The 23,040-nt window shown below is 44.7% G+C and overlaps 1 protein-coding gene across 1 annotated transcript in view; it reads left to right on the forward strand.

Annotated features, from left to right (window-relative positions):
• LOC139389557 (uncharacterized) overlaps positions 1–9,506 on the forward strand; it is a 30,360-nt gene extending 20,854 nt beyond the window's left edge. The window contains exons 2-3 of the mRNA XM_071136374.1: positions 5,844–6,976; positions 8,901–9,506. Of these exons, the coding sequence (XP_070992475.1) occupies positions 5,844–6,976; positions 8,901–9,506 (1,739 nt within the window). The remainder of the gene's footprint in view (positions 1–5,843; positions 6,977–8,900) is intronic.
• Positions 9,507–23,040: the final 13,534 nt, after the last annotated feature.

Here is a 23,040-nt window from a genome sequence, read left to right on the forward strand (position 1 = left end):
GATAATCTGTCTGTTAGCATGATACACACTGCATGGATTAGTCTCTATAGATAGCCTTGAGATAATCTGTCTGTTAGCATGATACACACTGCATGGATTAGTCTCTATAGATAGCCTTGAGATAATCTGGCTGTTAGCCCGATACACACTGCATGGATTAGTCTCTATAGATAGCCTTGAGATAATCTGTCTGTTAGCCCGATACACACTGGATGGATTAGTCTATAGATAGCCTTGAGATAATCTGTCTGTTAGCATGATACACACTGCATGGATTAGTCTCTATAGATGTTGTGGAGATGATCTGTCTGTTAATACGATACACACTGCCTGCTTTACATTACATTTTAATCTTCAAATGTTAATCTCACATATCTTTATCAATAAAGGGTTATTCTCAATGTTGACAGCATATCAATGCATCACGAAAAAGTCAACTTTATCATGATAGAATGCTGTTATCTCTTCACCCATCTAGCTACTGTTGTCTCCCCTCCTCCAGTTAAGGCAGTATTTTGCTTTATCTGCAATGTCAACGACGGCTGAAGCTCATTTCTACTTTATGTAGAGTGGCCAAGAGAGTCAGTACATTCCATTTGGAAACGTAGTGACATAAACATCAATCTGCCTCAACTGCTGCTTAAATGACGGTGTAACCTTTACAGCCCTGTTAAAGAAAGACTAATAATTTTGATATTAAACAGAAAGAGAAGGAGAGAGTAGGAGAGAGAACGAGAGAGTAGGAGGGAGTAGGAGAGAGTGAGAGTGAGAGTAGGAGAGAGTAGGAGAGAGTAGGAGAGAGTGAGAGTAGGAGAGTAGGAGAGAGTAGTAGAGAGTAGGAGAGAGTAGGAGAGAGTAGGAGAGGAGAGAGAAGGAGAGAGTGAGAGTGAGAGTAGGAGAGAGTAGGAGAGAGTGAGAGTAGGAGAGAGTAAGAGAGAGTAGGAGAGAGTAGGAGAGAGTAGTAGAGCGTAGGAGAGAGATGAAGAGAGTAGGAGAGGAGAGAGAAGGAGAGAGTGAGAGTGAGAGTGAGAGTAGGAGAGAGTAGGAGAGAGTAGGAGAGAGTGAGAGTAGGAGAGAGTAGGAGAGAGTAGGAGAGGAGAGAGAAGGAGAGAGTGAGAGTGAGAGTGAGAGAAGGAGAGAGTAGGAGAGAGTAGGAGAGAGTAGGAGAGAGTAGGATAGAGTGAGAGTAGGAGAGAGTAGGAGAGAGTAGGAGAGAGTAGGAGAGAGAAGGAGAGAGTAGGAGAGAGAAGGAGAGAGTGTGAGAGAGTAGGAGAGAGTAGGAGAGAGTAGGAGAGAGTAGGAGAGAGAAGGAGATAGAAGGAGAGAGTAGGAGAGAGTGAGAGTAGGAGAGAGTAGGAGAGAGTGAGAGTGAGAGTAGGAGAGAGTAGGAGAGTAGGAGAGAGAAGGAGAGAGTGAGAGTAGGAGAGAGTAGGAGAGAGTATGAGAGGAGAGAGAAGGAGAGAGTGAGAGTGAGAGTAGGAGAGAGTAGGAGAGAGAAGGAGAGAGTAGGAGAGAGTAGGAGAGAGAAGGAGAGAGAAGGAGAGAGTGAGAGTAGGAGAGAGTAGGAGAGAGAAGGAGAGAGTAGGAGAGAGAAGGAGTGAGGAGGAGAGAGAGTGAGAGTGAGAGTGAGAGTAGGAGAGAGTAGGAAAGAGAAGGAGAGAGAAGGAGAGAGAAGGAGTAGGAGAGAGTAGGAGAGAGTAGGAGAGAGTAGGAAAGAGAAGGAAAGAGGAGAGAGAAGGAGAGAGTAGGAGAGAGAAGGAGAGAGTAGGAGAGAGAAGGAGAGAGAAGGAGAGAGAAGGAGAGAGTAGGAGAGAGTGAGAGTAGGAGAGAGAAGGAGAGAGTGAGAGAGAAGGAGAGAGTAGGAGAGAGTAGGAAAGAGAAGGAGAGAGAAGGAGAGAGTAGGAGACAGTAGGAGAGAGAAGGAGAGAGAAGGAGAGAGTGAGAGTAGGAGAGAGTAGGAGAGAGTAGGAGAGAGAAGGAGTGAGTAGGAGAGAGAGTGAGAGTGAGAGTGAGAGTAGGAGAGAGTAGGAAAGAGAAGGAGAGAGAAGGAGAGAGAAGGAGTAGGAGAGAGTAGGAGAGAGTAGGAGAGAGTAGGAAAGAGAAGGAAAGAGGAGAGAGAAGGAGAGAGTAGGAGAGAGTAGGAGAGAGTAGGAGAGAGAAGGAGAGAGAAGGAGAGAGAAGGAGAGAGTAGGAGAGAGTGAGAGTAGGAGAGAGAAGGAGAGAGTGAGAGAGAAGGAGAGAGTAGGAGAGAGTAGGAAAGAGAAGGAGAGAGAAGGAGAGAGTAGAAGAGAGAAGGAGAGAGTAGGAGAGAGAAGGAGAGAGAAGGAGAGAGAAGGAGAGAGAAGGAGAGAGTAGGAGAGAGTGAGTGTAGGAGAGAGAAGGAGAGAGTGAGAGTAGGACACAGTAGGAGAGATTAGGAGAGAGTAGGAAAGAGAAGGAGAGAGAAGGAGAGAGTAGGAGAGAGAAGGAGAGAGAAGGATAGAGAAGGAGAGAGAAGGAGAGATTAGGAGATAGAAGGAGAGAGTGAGAGTGAGAGAGAGTAGGAGAGATTAGGAGCGAGTGAGAGTGAGAGACAGTAGGAGAGATTAGGAGACAGTAGGAGACAGTAGGAGAGAGTAGGAGACAGTAGGAGACAGTAGGAGACAGTAGGAGAGAGTAGGAGACAGTAGGATACAGTAGGAGAGATTAGGAGAGAGAAGGAGAGATTAGGAGAGAGTAGGAGAGAGAAGGAGAGAGAAGGAGAGAGTAGGAGAGAGAAGGAGAGAGTGAGAGTAGGAGACAGTAGGAGAGATTAGGAGAGAGTAGGAGAGAGAAGGAGAGAGTAGGAGAGAGTGAGAGTAGGAGACAGTAGGATAGATTAGGAGAGAGTGAGAGTAGGAGACAGTAGGAGAGATTAGGAGAGAGTAGGAGAGAGAAGGAGAGAGTAGGAGAGAGTGAGAGTAGGAGACAGTAGGAGAGATTAGGAGAGAGTGAGAGTAGGAGACAGTAGGATAGATTAGGAGAGAGTGAGAGTAGGAAACAGTAGGAGAGATTAGGAGAGAGTAGGAGAGAGAAGGAGAGAGTAGGAGAGAGTGAGAGTAGGAGACAGTAGGAGAGATTAGGAGAGAGTGAGAGTAGGAGACAGTAGGAGAGATTAGGAGAGAGTAGGAGAGAGTAGGAGAGATTAGGAGAGAGTGAGAGTAGGAGACAGTAGGAGAGATTAGGAGAGAGTAGGAGAGAGAAGGAGAGAGTAGGAGAGAGTGAGAGTATGAGACAGTAGGAGAGATTAGGAGAGAGTGAGAGTAGGAGACAGTAGGAGAGATTAGGAGAGAGTAGGAGAGAGAAGGAGAGAGTAGGAGAGAGTGAGAGTAGGAGACAGTAGGAGAGATTAGGAGAGAGTAGGAGAGAGAAGGAGAGAGTAGGAGAGAGTGAGAGTATGAGACAGTAGGAGAGATTAGGAGAGAGTGAGAGTAGGAGACATTAGGAGAGAGTAGGAGAGAGAAGGAGAGAGTAGGAGAGAGTGAGAGTAGGAGACAGTAGGAGAGATTAGGAGAGAGTGAGAGTAGGAGACAGTAGGAGAGATTAGGAGAGAGTGAGAGTAGGAGAGAGTGAGAGTAGGAGACAGTAGGAGAGATTAGGAGAGAGTGAGAGTAGGAGACAGTAGGAGAGATTAGGAGAGAGTGAGAGTAGGAGACAGTAGGAGAGATTAGGAGAGAGTAGGAGAGAGAAGGAGAGAGTAGGAGAGAGTGAGAGTAGGAGACAGTAGGATAGATTAGGAGAGAGTGAGAGTAGGAGACAGTAGGAGAGATTAGGAGAGAGTAGGAGAGAGAAGGAGAGAGTAGGAGAGAGTGAGAGTAGGAGACAGTAGGAGAGATTAGGAGAGAGTGAGAGTAGGAGACAGTAGGATAGATTAGGAGAGAGTGAGAGTAGGAAACAGTAGGAGAGATTAGGAGAGAGTAGGAGAGAGAAGGAGAGAGTAGGAGAGAGTGAGAGTAGGAGACAGTAGGAGAGATTAGGAGAGAGTGAGAGTAGGAGACAGTAGGAGAGATTAGGAGAGAGTAGGAGAGAGTAGGAGAGATTAGGAGAGAGTGAGAGTAGGAGACAGTAGGAGAGATTAGGAGAGAGTAGGAGAGAGAAGGAGAGAGTAGGAGAGAGTGAGAGTATGAGACAGTAGGAGAGATTAGGAGAGAGTGAGAGTAGGAGACAGTAGGAGAGATTAGGAGAGAGTAGGAGAGAGAAGGAGAGAGTAGGAGAGAGTGAGAGTAGGAGACAGTAGGAGAGATTAGGAGAGAGTAGGAGAGAGAAGGAGAGAGTAGGAGAGAGTGAGAGTATGAGACAGTAGGAGAGATTAGGAGAGAGTGAGAGTAGGAGACATTAGGAGAGAGTAGGAGAGAGAAGGAGAGAGTAGGAGAGAGTGAGAGTAGGAGACAGTAGGAGAGATTAGGAGAGAGTGAGAGTAGGAGACCGTAGGAGAGATTAGGAGAGAGTGAGAGTAGGAGAGAGTGAGAGTAGGAGACAGTAGGAGAGATTAGGAGAGAGTGAGAGTAGGAGACAGTAGGAGAGATTAGGAGAGAGTGAGAGTAGGAGACAGTAGGATAGATTAGGAGAGAGTGAGAGTAGGAGAGAGTAGGAGAGAGTAGGAGAGATTAGGAGAGAGTGAGAGTAGGAGACAGTAGGAGAGAGTGAGAGTAGGAGACAGTAGGAGAGAGTAGGAGAGATTAGGAGAGAGTAGGAGAGAATTTGCTGTTATTTTGTATGCCCATTCAAAGGTACGAGCGTGAGAGAGACTTCGTGTAAAAGTGTCTCAGACAGATATTTCCTCCTGTTTAAGAAGCACCATTAAAATATTCAGTGAAGTTTAAGAGATAAAAAAAAAAAACCCCGGAACAACAACAGATTGAGAGCCGTAAAAAGCCTTTACTACCTTGCGACATTCCCCACATAATGGAAATATTTTACAATGCCTCCCATTTTTGGACCCTCGATCGACTATAAATTAAATTGTGGAAGAAACATCATCATCAGTGGTGGCATTAACTACCTTATATTAAACAGGTTTTCAGAGAACAGAGGGAAGGATTGACTTGCTATATATACATATATATATATATATATACATATATACATATATATGTACAGTGGCGCTAAAAAGTATTTAGTCAGCCACCAATTGTGCAAGTTCTCCCACTTAAAAAGATGAGAGAGGCCTGTAATTTTCATCATAGGTACACTTCAACTATGACAGACAAAATGAGAAGAAAAAATCCTGAAAATCACATTGTAGGATTTTTTATGAATTTATTTGCAAATTATGGAGTTGCATCTCTCATCTTTTTAAGTGGGAGAACTTGCACAATAGGTGGCCGACTAAATACATTTTAGCGCCACTGTATGTACCTTGGAACAAAATTCTATCTGCCACCATATTTAATGCTAAAAATATATAGAAATTCTCGCTAGCATATGTTGGAATGGCTACAGATGCTGAAGCTAGCTGCTGGGCACAGTGATCATCATTCCTTGTCTGTCTTTCTGTTACTAACAGGATTGGTCAAACTGTGACCTTTGTGAAGGGTTTGCTGTAACCCAGCTAGCAGCCAGCCAGACACTGTACAGTACTAGCCTGCAGCGGGTGTGAATATGCTAAGCCCTCATTTTATTTAAAAATAAATAAAAAAATTGCTGAGATTTCAACGAGAAAAAAAATGAAATAGTTTGGAAACCTTTTGCCTCGCAGGGCCTTCACGGGGTGAAGTCACAATGAGCTGAGGTCTGCAAGAATGTCGGATGGCGCTATCTTAGTTTAACATATGCCAGATTCGGTTTTCAGAGGGGTTATGTTTGTTCTGTGGCCCTTTTCACAGAGAGAACGACAAGCTCAGGCCAGCTGCACATCATCTCCAACCCAGAGCCAGCACAACGCCACGCCACGCCACACCACACCACGCCACACCACAGCACGCAACACCACACCACGCCACGCCACACCACGCCAAGCCACGCCACGCCAGCACAACGCCACGCCACGCCACACCAAGCCAAGCCATGCCACGCCAAGCCACGCCAAGCCACGCCAGCACCACGCCACGCCAAGCCACGCCACGCCACGCCAAGCCACACCAAGCCAGCACAACGCCAAGCCACACCACGCCAAGCCACGCCACGCCAGCACCACGCCAAGCCACACCACGCCAAGCCACGCCACGCCACGCCAAGCCAAGCCACACTAAGCCAGCACCACGCCAAGCCACGCCAAGCCACGCCAAGCCACGCCACACCACGCCAAACCACGCCACACCAAGCCAGCACAACGCCAAGCCACTCCAGGCCAAGCCAAGCCACGCCACGCCACGACAGCACAACGCCAAGCCAAGCCAAGCCACGCCACGCCACGCCAGCACAATGCCAAGCCACACCACGCCAAGCCTTGCCAAGCCAAGCCATGCCACGCCAAGCCACGCCACGCCACGCCACGCCAGCACCACGCCAAGCCACGCCAAGCCACGCCACGCCACGCCACACCAAGCCAGCACAACGCCAAGCCACGCCACGCCAAGCCACGCCACGCCAAGCCACGCCACGCCACGCCAGCACAACGCCAAGCCACGCGACGCCAAGCCACGCCAAGCCACGCCAGCACAACGCCACGCCAAGCCCCGCCACGCCACGCCAGCACAACGCCAAGCCACGCCACGCCAAGCCACACCAAGCCACGCCACGCCAATCAACGCCACGCCAAGCCACGCTACGCCACGCCACGCCAGCACCACGCCACGCCAAGGCACGCCACACCAAGCCAGGCCATGCTAGCACCATGCCACGCCAAGCCACGCCACGCCAAGCCACGCCACGCCAAGCCATGCCACATCCCGCCACGCCAGCACCACGCCACGCCAAGCCACGCCATGCCACGCCACATCCCGCCACGCCAGCACCACGCCACGCCAAGCCACGCCATGCCACGCCACACCAGCACCATGCCACGCCTGCCCAGCATGTGTCCCTGTTAGACAGATCCCTCCTATTGTCTACTGCCTCTAAACCAGGGCTCAGTTACCATTCAACCAAAAGATTAGAATCACATTATTTATGCGTCAACTACGAAAGGGTTTAATTCAAATTGCACTCTTAATAAACGCATATACACGCATCGCACCGAATTGTGAATCTAGCGTTGTAAAATCAGCGAGCGCTCGGTTTGCAAATTACGTTCAGAAGTGCTAAGTACTCTCTCAGCTAGCAAACGCTATCAATGTGTCTGAGCCCTAAATGTATTTTCACACTGACATAGATAATGAGATTCTCCAGAGAAATTACTGTAATGTAAACTTGCAAATTGCTCAGAAGGTTGTGAACAAAACTCACCTGACATTTTCCCCCCCTCCAAACAGGGCAGTATAAACAGAATAATTTCATTGAGTCCAACATTCCTACAGTAAAACTCCTAATAGCAGAGCAATATTTTTAAAACGCCTAAAATGTATAGACATTTTCATTATACTTGTTTTATTTAGTTTTCACCTAGAATTTTAGTAATAGCCTGTTACATTCTGAAATTGTCGCTGTAGCTTTAAGAACTTGTTTGTGTACTTGATTGAAATTTTACTGCATCGTTAGGAGCCAGTAACATAACCATTTTGCTACACCCTTTATAACATCTGCTAGACTGTGTAACACAACCAACAACGTTTTCCGTTGTAATTTGCGTTTACCTCATATAATGACTTCCATGATATTGATAAAATGAAGCCGGGTTTGTTTTTAACTTTAATACGCTGAAATTGAGCTAGCTGTCCAGCTATGGTTCTGCTAACGTCAGCATTCTTTTGTAGAGATTGGAAACCCAAATTGGTCTACACGGACAAGTTCTGGCCTGGTTTAGATCTTATCTGTCGGAAAGATATCAGTTTGTCTCTGTGAATGGTTTGTCCTCTGACAAATCAACTGTAAATTTCGGTGTTCCTCAAGGTTCCATTTTAGGACCACTATTGTTTTCACAAAAATCAGAAACTTTCTGTCCAAAAATGATGCAGAAAAATTAATCCATGCATTGCTTGCTGTTTGGGGTTTTAGTCTGGGTTTCTGTACAGCACTTTGAGATATCAGCTGATGTACAAAGGGCTTTATAAATACATTTGATTTGATTTTATTCAGCTTACTAGTAGCAAGATATTATGAAGAAGCTAGATAGCTACAGTAGCTAGCTAAGGAGAATGCAGAAATCATTTTGTTTAACTTGCTACCTAACAGGTTCTGTAGCTACTATACTATGAACAACCCTTTATGATAACATTAGTGTACTTTTATGTTCTTATGAGAGGGGTAAACGTTCATGTTTGAAATGCTAAAGTTAGTAGCTAAGCAGTAGCTAGTTCGCTGTGCTATTTTTATTTTTATTTTTTACCTTTATTTAACTAGGCAAGTTAGTTATTGTCTTGCAAGCTACATTTAATATGGGTACGAACAAGAAAATTAACCCTTTCATTGTCTTAACATGCATTATTTAAGAGTGTGGCTAATATATTTTAGAGGAAAAGTTCAAAGTTGCTTGCATTATTGAATAGTTTGCATGCTTACAGGTTAGTGGCTGCTGTGATGCTGATATTTGTAGTAAATTTGGAACTGCAGTGCAAGAACGTCACATTGAAAGGTAAGGCATGGACGTAATGTCAATTGAAAAGTAGATGTACACATTATGACAATTGAAATCTTGTCGCGGTGCCTCTCCTTTAAACTTTTGTCAATGAGAATAGCCTCTAAGTGTGATCAGTGGATATTCTGAAAGTGGCTCTTAGTCCAGGACTAGTCTAGAGACATAAGGGAATGTACATTTATTTTCAAGGACAATGCCTACAGTTTAGATATTGAAAGACTCAGAATGTATTTTAAGGGATTTGTCAGTTCCTCTCGCTATCGAACAGTACGCTTTAACTTACAATGAAAATGACTTTCTGACAAAATCACGCCACGCCACGCCACGCCAATCCACACAACGCCAAGCCACGCCACGCCACACAACGCCAAGCCACGCCAATCCACACAACGCCAAGCCACGCCACGCCACACAACGCCACATAACGCCAAGCCACGCCACACAACGCCAAGCCACACAACGCCAAGCCACACAACGCCACACAACGCCAAGCCACGCCAATCCACGCCAAGCCACGCCAAGCCACACAACGCCTTGCCAAGCCACACAACGCCAAGCCACGCCACGCCACGTCAAGCCACGCCAAGCCACACAACGCCAAGCCACGCCAAGCCACGCCACGCCAAGCCACGCCAAGCCATGCCAAGCCACGCCAAGCCACGCCAAGCCAAGCCAAGCAACGCCAAGCCACGCCACGCCAAGCCACGCCAAGCCACGCCAAGCCACGCCACACCACGCCACGCCAAGCCACGCCACGCCACGCCAAGCCACGCCACGCCAAGCCACGCCACGCCACGCCAAGCCAAGCCAAGCCACGCCACGCCACGCCAAGCCAAGCCACGCCACGCCACACCTGTTTTTAAAAAACATGTGAACTTTCAGGTGCCTTAATAACAAACTTGTATGCCATCTGTAAACACTAATACAACTGTTAAATTACGAGCCTAGTTGGTTTAGCCACAGAAAATACAGGAACCTTCCCGCTATCCATGATTGACTGATATAATGGATGGGCTGAGTTTAGCTAGCTAGCTAGCTACATGTCTAAACAAAATACTCAACCATACAAGGTGCATGTTAGTATGGATTATGGTTCACAGTTTAGCTAGCTAGCTACAAGTCTAAACAAAAGACTCAACTATGCAAGGTGCATGTTAGTATGGATTATGGTTTACAGTTTAGCTAGCTAGCTAGCTACATGTCTAAACAAAATACTCAACTATACAAGGTGCATGTTAGTATGGATTATGGTTCACAGTTTAGCTAGCTAGCTACAAGTCTAAACAAAAGACTCAACTATGCAAGGTGAATGTTAGTATGGATTATGCTTTACAGTTTAGCTAGCTAGCTACATGTTTAAATAAAAATAATCCACTGTACAAGTAACCATTTCACTGTACCATTTACACCCTGTGTATCCTGTGTATGTGACAAAGAAACTTACATTTTATTTGATAGAGTGTGTGTTTACCAGAGACAGTAATGTGAAGAACAACATGACCTGCTGCATCAACGTTAGATTAGCATATAAACCAAGGACTAGATAAAGTACATTTTTTACTACGACTTTTTGCTATTACTTTCATCACTTTTAGTCTTTAAATCGTTTATTGATTATTACACTGCCGTATTCACTCTGTTTATAGCACATGGCCTCACATGTGAATCCTTAAAGAGATGGGTGGGACTAAAGCTTAAGAGGGTGTGAACGATGCTGAATGGGTGTAGACAAAGGAGAGTTGCCCAGTAGGTGTACCAAAACATTCATGGGACATTTTCAGAAAACTTTCGATGCATAATTAGTTTCTCATTGTTCCTAAAATCTAGTGTAAATTGATGTTCAATTTTCTAGCTCTGAGTCTCTACTTTTATCCAAAACACCATTTGAAATTATACGACATAAGACCAGCAGGGGCGGCAGGTACCCTAGTAGTTAGAGTGTTGGGCCAGTAACCGAAAGGCTGCTAGATCAAATTCCTGAGCTGACAAGGTTAAAGTCTGTCATTCTGCCCCTGAACAAGGCAGTTAACCTGCTGTTCCCATGCTGTCATTGTAAATCGGAATTTGTTCTTAACTGACTTGTCTTGTTAAATAAAGATAAAAGGCCGAATCAAGGTGGTGGGTCACAATCTGGACTCTAAGCAATGCTGCCACTACTGACGACGCCATCATCCCCAATATTGAGAATATAGCTTTTTCCCAAAAAAGAATCTTGAAAATATATTGCCATGATGATTGGACGCATGGTTTTGCCATTTAATCCAATCAGAACACCACATCGGATTGGGATTGGTATTACAGGCAGAAGAGATTTGAGACAGCATAAATGAAACTCTACAAGAAGGTCAAGAGTCCATGGACATCATTTGGGATTATGTTGTCTGTGTTATCTATGTCCCAAAATGCAATGCGTTGCGTCATGCCTAAGAGCAGCACTTAGTCATGGTATTTTAGGCATGTACCACACCTTCTCGGGACTTATTGCTTAAAATGCAACTATGAATTAAAATTGTATTTGTCACATGCTTTGTAAACGACAGGTGTAGACTAACAGTGAAATGTTTGGTAAACAACAGGTGTAGACTAACAGTGAAATGCTTGATAAACGACAGGTGTAGACTAACAGTGAAATGTTTGGTAAACAACAGGTGTAGACTAACAATGAAATGCTTACTTACTTTTCCAACAATGCAGAGTTATAGATAAATATAAAAAAATATCAAATGAAAACAGAAATAGTGGCACAAAGAAGAAATACACAGTGAATAACAAATAACAACATGGTTATATACAGGAAGTAGATAACAACATGGTTATATACAGGAAGTAGATAACAACATGGTTATATACAGGAAGTAGATAACAACATGGTTATATACAGGAAGTAGATAACAACATGGTTATATACAGGAAGTAGATAACAACATGGTTATATACAGGAAGTAGATAACAACATGGTTACATACAGGAAGTAAATAACAACATGGCTATATACAGGAAGTAGATAACAACATGGTAATATACAGGAAGTAAATAACAACATGGCTATATACAGGAAGTAGATAACAACATGGTAATATACAGGAAGTAGATAACAACATGGTTATATACAGGAAGTAGATAACAACATGGCTATATACAGGAAGTGGATAACAACATGGTTATATACAGGAAGTAGATAACAACATGGCTATATACAGGAAGTACATAATAACATGACTATATACAAGAAGCAGATAATAACATGGCTTTATACAGGGAGTACCAGGTAATAACATGGCTATATACAGGAAGTACAGGTAATAACATGGCTATATACAGGGAGTACCAGGTAATAACATGGCTATATACAGGAAGTTCAAGGTAATAACATGGCTATATACAGGGAGTACCAGGTAATAACATGGCTATATACAGGGAGTACCAGGTAATAACATGGCTATATACAGGGAGTACCAGGTAATAACATGACTTCATACAGAAAGTAGATAATAACATGGCTATATACAGGAAGTTCCAGGTAATAACATGGCTATATACAGGAAGTTCCAGGTAATAACATGGCTATATACAGGGAGTACCAGGTAATAACATGACTATATACAGGGAGGTAATAACATGGCTATATACAGGGAGTACCAGGTAATAACATGGCTATATACAGGGAGTACCAGGTAATAACATGGCTATATACAGGGAGTACCAGGTAATAACATGGCTATATACAGGAAGTACCAGGTAATAACATTGCTATATACAGGGAGTACCAGGTAATAACATGGCTATATACAGGGAGTACCAGGTAATAACATGGCTATATACAGGGAGTACCAGGTAATAACATGGCTATATACAGGGAGTACCAGGTAATAACATGGCTATATACAGGGAGTACCAGGTAATAACATGGCTATATACAGGGAGTACCAGGTAATAACATGGCTTTATACAGGGAGGTAATAACATGGCTATATACAGGGAGTACCAGGTAATAACATGGTTACATACAGGGAGGTAATAACATGGCTATATACAGGGAGGTAATAACATGGCTATATACAGGGAGTACCAGGTAATAACATGGCTATATGCAGGGAGGTAATAACATGGCTATATACAGGGAGGTAATAACATGGCTATATACAGGGAGTACCTAGTCGATGTGCAGGGGTTCGAGATAATAACATGGCTATATACAGGGAGTACCTAGTCGATGTGCAGGGGTACGAGATAATGGTCTGGGGCTGTTTATGATGGTTCCGGCCTCTTAGTTCCAGTGAAGGGAAATCTTAACAGTGGAGCTTACAATGGCTTTCTAGACAATTCTGTGCTTCCAACTTTGTGGCAACAGTTTGGGGAAGGCCATGGAAGAACTTGACTGGCACACACAGAGCCCCGACCTCAACCCCATCGAATACCTTTGGGATGAATTGGAACGCCGATTGCGAGCCAGGCCTAATCGTCCAAAATCAGTGGCCGACCTCACTAATGCTCTTGTGGCTGAATGGGAGCAAGTCCCTGCAGCAATGTTCCAAAATCTAGTGGAAAGCCTCCCCAGAAGAGTGGAGGCTGTTATGGCAGCAAAGGGTGGACCAACTCCATATTAATGCCCATTGATTTTGGAATGCGATGTTCGGCGAGTAAGTGTCCACATACTTTTGGTAATGTAGTGTAGGTACAGGTAAAGTTACTTGGCAACAGGATAGATAACAGAGAGGAGCAGCAGTGTATGTGGTGAGCGTATAAGTCAGTATGCATGTGTGCATGTGTGCTTGTGGTGTATTCCCTAACCAGAAACCGTGGATTGATGGCAGCATTCGTGTGAAACTGAAAGCGCGAACCACTGCTTTTAATCAGGGCAAGGTGTCTGGTAACATGACCGAATACAAACAGTGCAGCTATTCCCTCCGCAAGGCTATCAAACAAGCTAAGCGCCAGTACAGAGACAAAGTAGAATCTCAATTCAACGGCTCAGACACAAGAGGCATGTGGCAGGGTCTACAGTCAATCACGGACTACAGGAAGAAACCCAGCCCAGTCACGGACCAGGATGTCTTGCTCCCAGGCAGACTAAATAACTTTTTTGCCCGCTTTGAGGACAATACAGTGCCACTGACACGGCCTGCAACGAAAACATGCGGTCTCTCCTTCACTGCAGCCGAGGTGAGTAAGACATTTAAACGTGTTAACCCTCGCAAGGCTGCAGGCCCAGATGGCATCCCCAGCCGCGCCCTCAGAGCATGCGCAGACCAGCTGGCCGGTGTGTTTACGGACATATTCAATCAATCCCTATACCAGCCTGCTGTTCCCACATGCTTCAAGAGGGCCACCATTGTTCCTGTTCCCAAGAAAGCTAAGGTAACTGAGCTAAATGACTACCGCCCCGTAGCACTCACATCCGTCATCATGAAGTGCTTTGAGAGACTAGTCAAGGACCATATCACCTCCACCCTACCTGACACCCTAGACCCACTCCAATTTGCTTACCGCCCAAATAGGTCCACAGACGATGCAATCTCAACCACACTGCACACTGCCCTAACCCATCTGGACAAGAGGAATACCTATGTGAGAATGCTGTTCATCGACTACAGCTCGGCATTCAACACCATAGTACCCTCCAAGCTCGTCATCAAGCTCGAGACCCTGGGTCTCGACCCCGCCCTGTGCAACTGGGTACTGGACTTCCTGACGGGCCGCCCCCAGGTGGTGAGGGTAGGCAACAACATCTCCTCCCCGCTGATCCTCAACACTGGGGCCCCACAAGGTTGCGTTCTGAGCCCTCTCCTGTACTCCCTGTTCACCCACGACTGCGTGGCCACGCACGCCTCCAACTCAATCATCAAGTTTGCGGACGACACAACAGTGGTAGGCTTGATTACCAACAACGATGAGACGGCCTACAGGGAGGAGGTGAGGGCCCTCGGAGTGTGGTGTCAGGAAAACAACCTCACACTCAACGTCAACAAAACTAAGGAGATGATTGTGGACTTCAGGAAACAGCAGAGGGAACACCCCCCTATCCACATCGATGGAACAGTAGTGGAGAGGGTAGCAAGTTTTAAGTTCCTCGGCATACACATCACAGACAAACTGAATTGGTCCACTCACACAGACAGCATCGTGAAGAAGGCGCAGCAGCGCCTCTTCAACCTCAGGAGGCTGAAGAAATTCGGCTTGTCACCAAAAGCACTCACAAACTTCTACAGATGCACAATCGAGAGCATCCTGGCGGGCTGTATCACCGCCTGGTATGGCAACTGCACCGCCCTCAACCGTAAGGCTCTCCAGAGGGTAGTGAGGTCTGCACAACGCATCACCGGGGGCAAACTACCTGCCCTCCAGGACACCTACACCACCCGATGTCACAGGAAGGCCATAAAGATCATCAAGGACATCAACCACCCGAGCCACTGCCTGTTCACCCCGCTATCATCCAGAAGGCGAGGTCAGTACAGGTGCATCAAAGCTGGGACCGAGAGACTGAAAAACAGCTTCTATCTCAAGGCCATCAGACTGTTAAACAGCCACCACTAACACTGAGTGGCTGCTGCCAACACACTGACACTGACTCAACTCCAGCCACTTTAATAATGGGAATTGATGGGAAATGATGTAAATATATCACTAGCCACTTTAAACAATGCTACCTTATATAAATGTTACTTACCCTACATTATTCATCTCATATGCATACGTATATACTGTACTCTATATCATCGACGGTATCCTTATGTAATACATGTATCACTAGCCACTTTATACTATACTATGCCACTTTGTTTACATACTCATCTCATTTGTACATACTGTACCCGATACCATCTACTGTATCTTGCCTATGCTGCTCTGTACCATCACTCATTCATATATCCTTATGTACATATTCTTTATCCCCTTACACTGTGTACAAGACAGTAGTTTTGGAATTGTTAGTTAGATTACTTGTTATTACTGCATTGTCGGAACTAGAAGCACAAGCATTTCGCTACACTCGCATTAACATCTGCTAACCATGTGTATGTGACAAATAAAATTTGATTTGATTTGATTTGATTTGAAGTACTTAAGTAGTTATTTTGTGGTATCTGTACTTTACTATTTATATTTTGGACTACTTTTCATTTTACTTCACTACATTCCTTTAACAAAACAATTGGTATTTTTTACTCCATACATTTTCCTTGACACCCAAAAGTACATTTTTAAGGCTTAGCAGGACAGGAAAATGGTCCAATTCACACACTTATCAACCGAACATCCCTGGTCATCCCTTCTGCCTCTGATCTGGTGGACTCACTAAACAGGGAACATCCCTGGTCATCCCTACTGCCTCTGATCTGGAGGACTCACTAAACAGAGAACATCCCTGGTCATCACTACTGCCACTGATCTGGGGGACTCACTAAACAGAGAACATCCCTGGTTATCCCTTCTGCCTCTGATCTGGTGGACTCACTAAACAGGGAACATCCCTGGTCATCCCTACTGCCTCTGATCTGGTGGACTCACTAAACAGAGAACATCCCTGGTCATCCCTACTGCCTCTGATCTGGTGGACTCACTAAACAGAGAACATCCCTGGTCATCTCTACTGTCTCTGATCTGGAGGACTCACTAAACAGGGAACATCCCTGGTCATCCTTACTGCCTCTGATCTGGAGGACTCACTAAACAGAGAACATCCCTGGTCATCCCTACTGCCTCTGATCTGGTGGACTCACTAAACAGAGAACATCCCTGGTCATCCCTACTGTCTCTGATCTGGAGGACTCACTAAACAGGGAACATCCCTGGTCATCCCTACTGCCTCTGATCTGGAGGACTCACTAAACAGAGAACATCCCTGGTCATCCCTACTGCCTCTGATCTGGAGGACTCACTAAACAGGGAACATCCCTGGTCATCCCTACTGCCTCTGATCTGGTGGACTCACTAAACAGAGAACATCCCTGGTCATCCCTACTGCCTCTGATCTGGTGGACTCACTAAACAGAGAACATCCCTGGTCATCCCTACTGCCTCTGATCTGGTGGACTCACTAAACAGAGACCATCCCTGGTCATCCCTACTGCCTCTGATCTGGCAGACTCGCTAAACAGAGAACATCCTTGGTCATCCATACTGTCTCTGATCTGGAGGACTCACTAAACACACATGCTTTGTTTGTAAATGATGTCTGAGTGTTGGTGTGCCTGTGGCTTTCTGTAAATTTAACATAAGGAATTTGAAATGATTTATACTTAAGTATATTTTAAACCAAATACATGTATTATTTTACTCAAGTAGAATTTTACTGGGTGACTTACTTTTACTACAGTCCTTTTCGATTAAATTTTTTTATGATTGCTTACACACTAAAATGTAACTTTTCCCACAATTAGCCAAACCTTACACTCAAGGAGCAAAACACAAGGCTAGATTTGCACAACTGTAAGCACATTGTCAGCTTCACACTATTTGCAAAACACTAAGCACACTTGTATACATCAGACACAGAAGTATATCATGATGTCACTTCCTTGAAATTCCAAAGCACTGACTGTCAAATTACCACACCTATGAGCCAATCTGTTTAACACAGCCATCAGGTGCACAAACACATGACTGCTAAATTGTAGACCAATCAGGTTTAAGCACTATAAAAATACAGCAGGTAGGTTCACCCGCCTTCAACCAAAATGGAAGGAGTCAGACGAAGAGTGAGGGTGAGAGGAGGAGTACACAGAGGAGGAGAAGGAGGTAGAGGCCGAGCCAGAGATTGAGGAAGACCTGAAGCAGGAGGAGAACGTGCACAAAGAAGAAGAGGACCAAACTTTTCAAATGACATTCGTGCAACACTAGTAGACTATTTTGTGAACCATGGATTGACGCTGAGGGAGGCTGGACTGAGAGTTCAGCCATATCTCAGCAGATATACAGTGGCATCTGTCATAAGGACTTTTTGACAGGAAAACAGGTAATAGATCTGTCTACAGTTACAGTAATCAGCTGCTTATTGTCAGCACCATATCAGCACTTGTGATACCCCTTCCTGTGACATTGTACAGTAAGTGACATGTATTATTCTCTACATAGGATTGAGGGTTGGGAACGACAAGGAGGAAGGGGGCCCATATTCACAAAAGAACAAGAGAGAGGGAGATAATAAACATGGTTTTGGCCAATAATGCTATCAGGCTCAGAGAACTACAAGCCAACATTATCGGTGACCATGCCATTTTCAATAATGCTATCAGGCTCAGAGAACTACAAGTCAACATTATCGATGACCATGCCCTTTTCAATAATGCTATCAGGCTCCTAGAACTACAAGCCAACATTATCGGTGACCATGCCATTTTCAATAATGCTATCAGGCTCAGAGAACTACAAGCCAACATTATCGATGACCATGCCCTTTTCAATAATGCTATCAGGCTCCTAGAACTACAAGCCAACATTATCGGTGACCATGCCCTTTTCAATAATGCCATCAGGCTCCGAGAACTACAAGCCAACATTATCGGTGACCATGCCCTTTTCAATAATGTCCATCAGGCCTCAGTCAACACTGGCACGCATCCTGAAAAGACATCAGGTTCAAATGAAACAACTTTATCGAGTGCCTTTTGAGTGGAATTCAGAGAGGGTCAAACGGCTGCAGTATGAGTATGTGGAGGTTTGTATTGTTCACTTTAGCACTGTGATGTTGCATACTGCACACATTACTTTTTTACATTGACTGTATATGTAACCGTATAACTTTATACCGTCCCCTCGCCCATACCCGGGCGCGAACCAGGGACCCTCTGCACACATCAACAACAGTCACCCACGAAGCATCGTTACCCATCCCTCCACAAAAGCAGCGGCACTTGCAGAGCAAGGGGAACTACTACTTCAAGGTCTCAGAGCAAGTGACGTCACCGATTGAAACGCTATTTAGCGCGAACCACCGCTAACTAAGCTAGCCATTTCACATCCGTTACATATACTAGACCTATCCTGAACTACACAATCTTGTATTTCAGGGAGTTTTGCAGATGGATGCTGAGGAAATCCTGCATGAATTCATATATATTGATGAGGCAGGGTTCAACCTCACAAAAGCAAGAAGGAGAGGCAGAAATATAATTGGCCACGGGGCTATAATCAATGTCCCAGGGCAACGTGGGGGTAACATCACCCTTGGCTCTGCCATTTCACAGCATGGGGTTGTCCTCCGTCATGCCAAAATGGGCCCTTACAACACACCTCACATTCTCACATGTTTGGACCGATGGCACCACATCGTCACAGCAGGTAATGAAATGCACCAGATGTAATACACTGTCATCTGGGACAATGTGTCATTCCACCGCTCTGCTTTGGTCCAGAACTGGTTTCAACACCATCTACAGTTGTCAGTACTATACCTTCCACCATACTCTCTGTTTCTAAACCCTAGCGAAGAGTTTTTCTCTTCATTACGATCTCCAGCCCCAGGCTCAGGTACCCCTCATTCAGGCCAGGAAGGTTTACGATCTCCAGCCCCAGGCTCAGGTACCCCTCATTCAGGCCACGGAGGACGCCTGTGACCAAGTCGACGCCGCAGCTGTGCAAGGATGGATTCGACATTCAAGACGGTTCTTCCCGCGTTGTCTTGCTAATGATGATATTGCTTGTGATGTTGATGAAATTCTCTGGCCAGATCCAGCTAAGCGAAGAGATAATGTATCGTATGTTTACTGTAGTATTTTCTGTACAATATTGTCAGTTTTATTCAGATAATTTTTTATGTTTGTTGAGAGTACAGAGAGACAAGCTAGCTGCTATCAGGTCAGTGCAGAGAGACAAGCTAGCTGCTATCAGGTCAGTGCAGAGAGACAAGCTAGCTGCTATCAGGTCAGTGCAGAGAGACAAGCTAGATGCTATCAGGTCAGTGCAGAGAGACAAGCTAGCTGCTATCAGGTCAGTGCAGAGAGACAAGCTAGCTGCTATCAGGTCAGTGCAGAGAGACAAGCTAGATGCTATCAGGTCAGTGTAGAGAGGCAAGCTAGCTGCTATCAGGTCAGTGCAGAGAGACAAGCTAGCTGCTATCAGGTCAGTGCAGAGAGACAAGCTAGCTGCTATCAGGTCAGTGTAGAGAGACAAGCTAGCTGCTATCAGGTCAGTGCAGAGAGACAAGCTAGCTGCTATCAGGTCAGTGTAGAGAGACAAGCTAGCTGCTATCAGGTCAGTGTAGAGAGGCAAGCTAGCTGCTATCAGGTCAGTACAGAGAGACAAGCTAGCTGCTATCAGGTCAGTGCAGAGAGACAAGCTAGCTGCTATCAGGTCAGTGCAGAGAGACAAGCTAGCTGCTATCAGGTCAGTGCAGAGAGACAAGCTAGCTGCTATCAGGTCAGTGTAGAGAGGCAAGCTAGCTGCTATCAGGTCAGTGCAGAGAGACAAGCTAGCTGCTATCAGGTCAGTGCAGAGAGACAAGCTAGCTGCTATCAGGTCAGTGCAGAGAGACAAGCTAGCTGCTATCAGGTCAGTTTGGGACAAGTGGGTGGATCGCCTTCCCCTGTTTTACAACCATGGGCCCATTTAGGGGTCGCTGCCCCTTCAGGTAGAACATACCGTCTAAACCCGCAAAATATGGAATCAAGATCTGTTATTAAATAGTTATGATGTCTTCACTATTATTCTACAATGTAGAAAATAGTTTAAAAATAAAGTAAAACCGTGTAATGATTAGGAGTGTCCAAACTTTTGACTGGTACTGTAAGTATGAATTATTTTTACATAAATTGTTATGGCTGCATTGTTTTAAAAACCCAATAATTTTGTGGGTCCATCAGCGCCGTCAACATTGGCTGAAAAACAAAAACACCTCATAAGGGTTAATAGACACAAGATACAAATGGAATGCAGTGCAATCATTGACGTGGGAAACTCTACAGATCAATTGAAATGGCTTATATTCTCACAGGCAGATATGACAACACTTTAACAGGACTCTGGAGAATTGAAAATTCTCATTTGTGAAAACAGGAAATGTGAACGAGAGACTACACTACAGTACACTCCAGCCAACCACGTCACAGACTGTTCTCTCTGCTGCCGCACGGCAAGCGGTTCCGGAGCGCCAAGTCTAGGTCCAAAAGGCTTCTAAACGGCTTCTACCCCCAAGCCTTAAGACTCCGTGAACATCTAATCAAATGGCTACCCAGACTATTTGCATTGCCCCCACCCCAACTCTTTTACGCTGCTGATACTCTGTTAATTATCTATGCATAGTCACTTGAATAACTCTACCTACGTGTACATATTACCACAAATACCTTGACTAACCGGTGCCCCTTGACTCTGTACCGGTACCCTGTATACCTGTACCGGTACCCTGCCTCGCTAATGTTATTTTACTGCTGCTTTTTAATTATTTGTTACTTTTATTTCTTTTTTGTTGTGGTATTTTTCTTAAAACTCCATAGTTGGTTAGGGGCTCGTAAGTAAGCATTTCACTGTAAGGTCTACTACACCTGTTGTATTCAGCATTTCACTGTAAGGTCTACTACACCTGTTGTATTCAGCATTTCACTGGAAGGTCTACTACACCTGCTGTATTCAGCATTTCACTGTAAGGTCTACTACACCTGTTGTATTCGGCGCATGTGACAAATTACTTTGATTTGATTTTTCATAAGTAAAGTTTCCCAGCCGTGAAAATATAGACTCTCTAATCAAGGGTCGACCGGCCCGGTTACAGGTTGTCACCCGCTGTGGACAGTGTCAGGATTGGTTGTTGATATGTAGTTCAGACTAACACTCGCACAATAATCAGTTACTGGCACCACATTTTACACAAACACAGCGTCACCCAAAAGTAAATGAAATGCAATGATGTATTTATGTGTACGTTAGCTGAGTGTCGTCTGGTTCAGTTGTGTTTCAGTTATAATAGGTGATGAAACAGGAAAAAGGTCAGTGGTCCTGACCATCCATTTTGAAACATAAATTGTTGACTAATCATTATGCCCTGATGAAGACAGCCTGTTGAAACGTTGGACATGACATTTTTGCATCTCCGCTCTTAGAGTGTGCGGCTCTCCTTTATTTTCAAGTTTTCCTCCTAAATAGGTGTGCGTTTCTTTCTCCTCCAGATCGACTAATCCTGTGTAACACAGGCGATTTGTAAAAGTGTCTACATTTGACCCCCTTGGGTTACTTAATAAGGTTCGTAAGAGGAGGAGGAGGGATTAGAACTGGTTTGTACGAATACTCAAAAGACAGAGTGGGGTCTGTTTTTACTCCTTCCTCTTGGTAAATAGTATGGTCTACAGCTTATCATGAGGTATTCTAACTCAGGAGAGCAGGACCTCCAGACTTCCTTCCTTAATATTAGAGATTGCGCACCAGCTGTTGTTAACAAAGAGACACACCCCTCCTCCTTTTGTCTTACTGCTGTCCGGTCTTGATGATACACAGAAAAACCAGCAAGTATATTATCCATGTCCTTGTTCAGTCACGACTCGGAGAAACAGAATATTAAAAATATTCAGGTCCCGTTGATAGGTCATAAGACATTATGGCGTAGACTTTATGTACAAAACAAAAATTACGATCAGTGTAAAAAATACACAAAATAGCAGAATTGGTCATCAGTCCGTAAGACAGGTACTATCCACAGCAGCACCATCTTTGTCCCATAGGGCGCTGGTAAAAAGCGGTGTACTATATAGGGAATAGAGATCCATTTGGGAAGCAGCCGTTGAGGAATAGGAAGTCCTATCTGTGAGTCGAAGAGAGATGTTTACCACAGAAGAGCTTCAAACACTAAAAAAATAACAATCACAATCATAAAATGTAATTTAGTCTTAGCTATATTGTAAACATGTTTTTTAAAGTTTTTTTAAGTTTAGAGCTTGGTTTAATTACATATTAGGCTACATTGGGTATCTTGGTATTGTTATAAATTGTGCAACTTAGCTAGGCTACTGTAGGTCCAATAATTGTGGTTCTATCTTAGGAAGGGTTTAGAGATTGAAATCGACACCTTGGTTGGGATCATTCTAATGAGCAGGTTGAAGTAATGCGGCGATGCCCAAGACCCCGAGGTATGTTGTGACAAGGGAACTGAGACTAACCAACAGGTTGTAAATGACATTTACGTAGGCCACTGACTTCTACACGGACATCTTGTCACGACACAACTCTCGTTTTTTATTTTGTCACTAATCAATGTCAAATCCTTGCGACTTTCAATTGTCCTTTTTCACTTTGCTCTTAGCTACGAGCTCCACAAGCCTTGTCCAGTTGGGATGCCTGTTTAGTTTTAATGCCAGGTTATTTTCAGACTTACATACGTAGCCTCGGGTTGTCAACCCAGCATGAAAGCTGGCTTTTGTGGATATTTGACACAGCTACAGCTGGTATGAATGTTATGTGATATTATGTGGTTGTAG

The sequence above is a fragment of the Oncorhynchus clarkii genome, chromosome 30 (assembly GCF_045791955.1).
Source record: "Oncorhynchus clarkii lewisi isolate Uvic-CL-2024 chromosome 30, UVic_Ocla_1.0, whole genome shotgun sequence".
Taxonomy (NCBI): domain Eukaryota; kingdom Metazoa; phylum Chordata; class Actinopteri; order Salmoniformes; family Salmonidae; genus Oncorhynchus; species Oncorhynchus clarkii.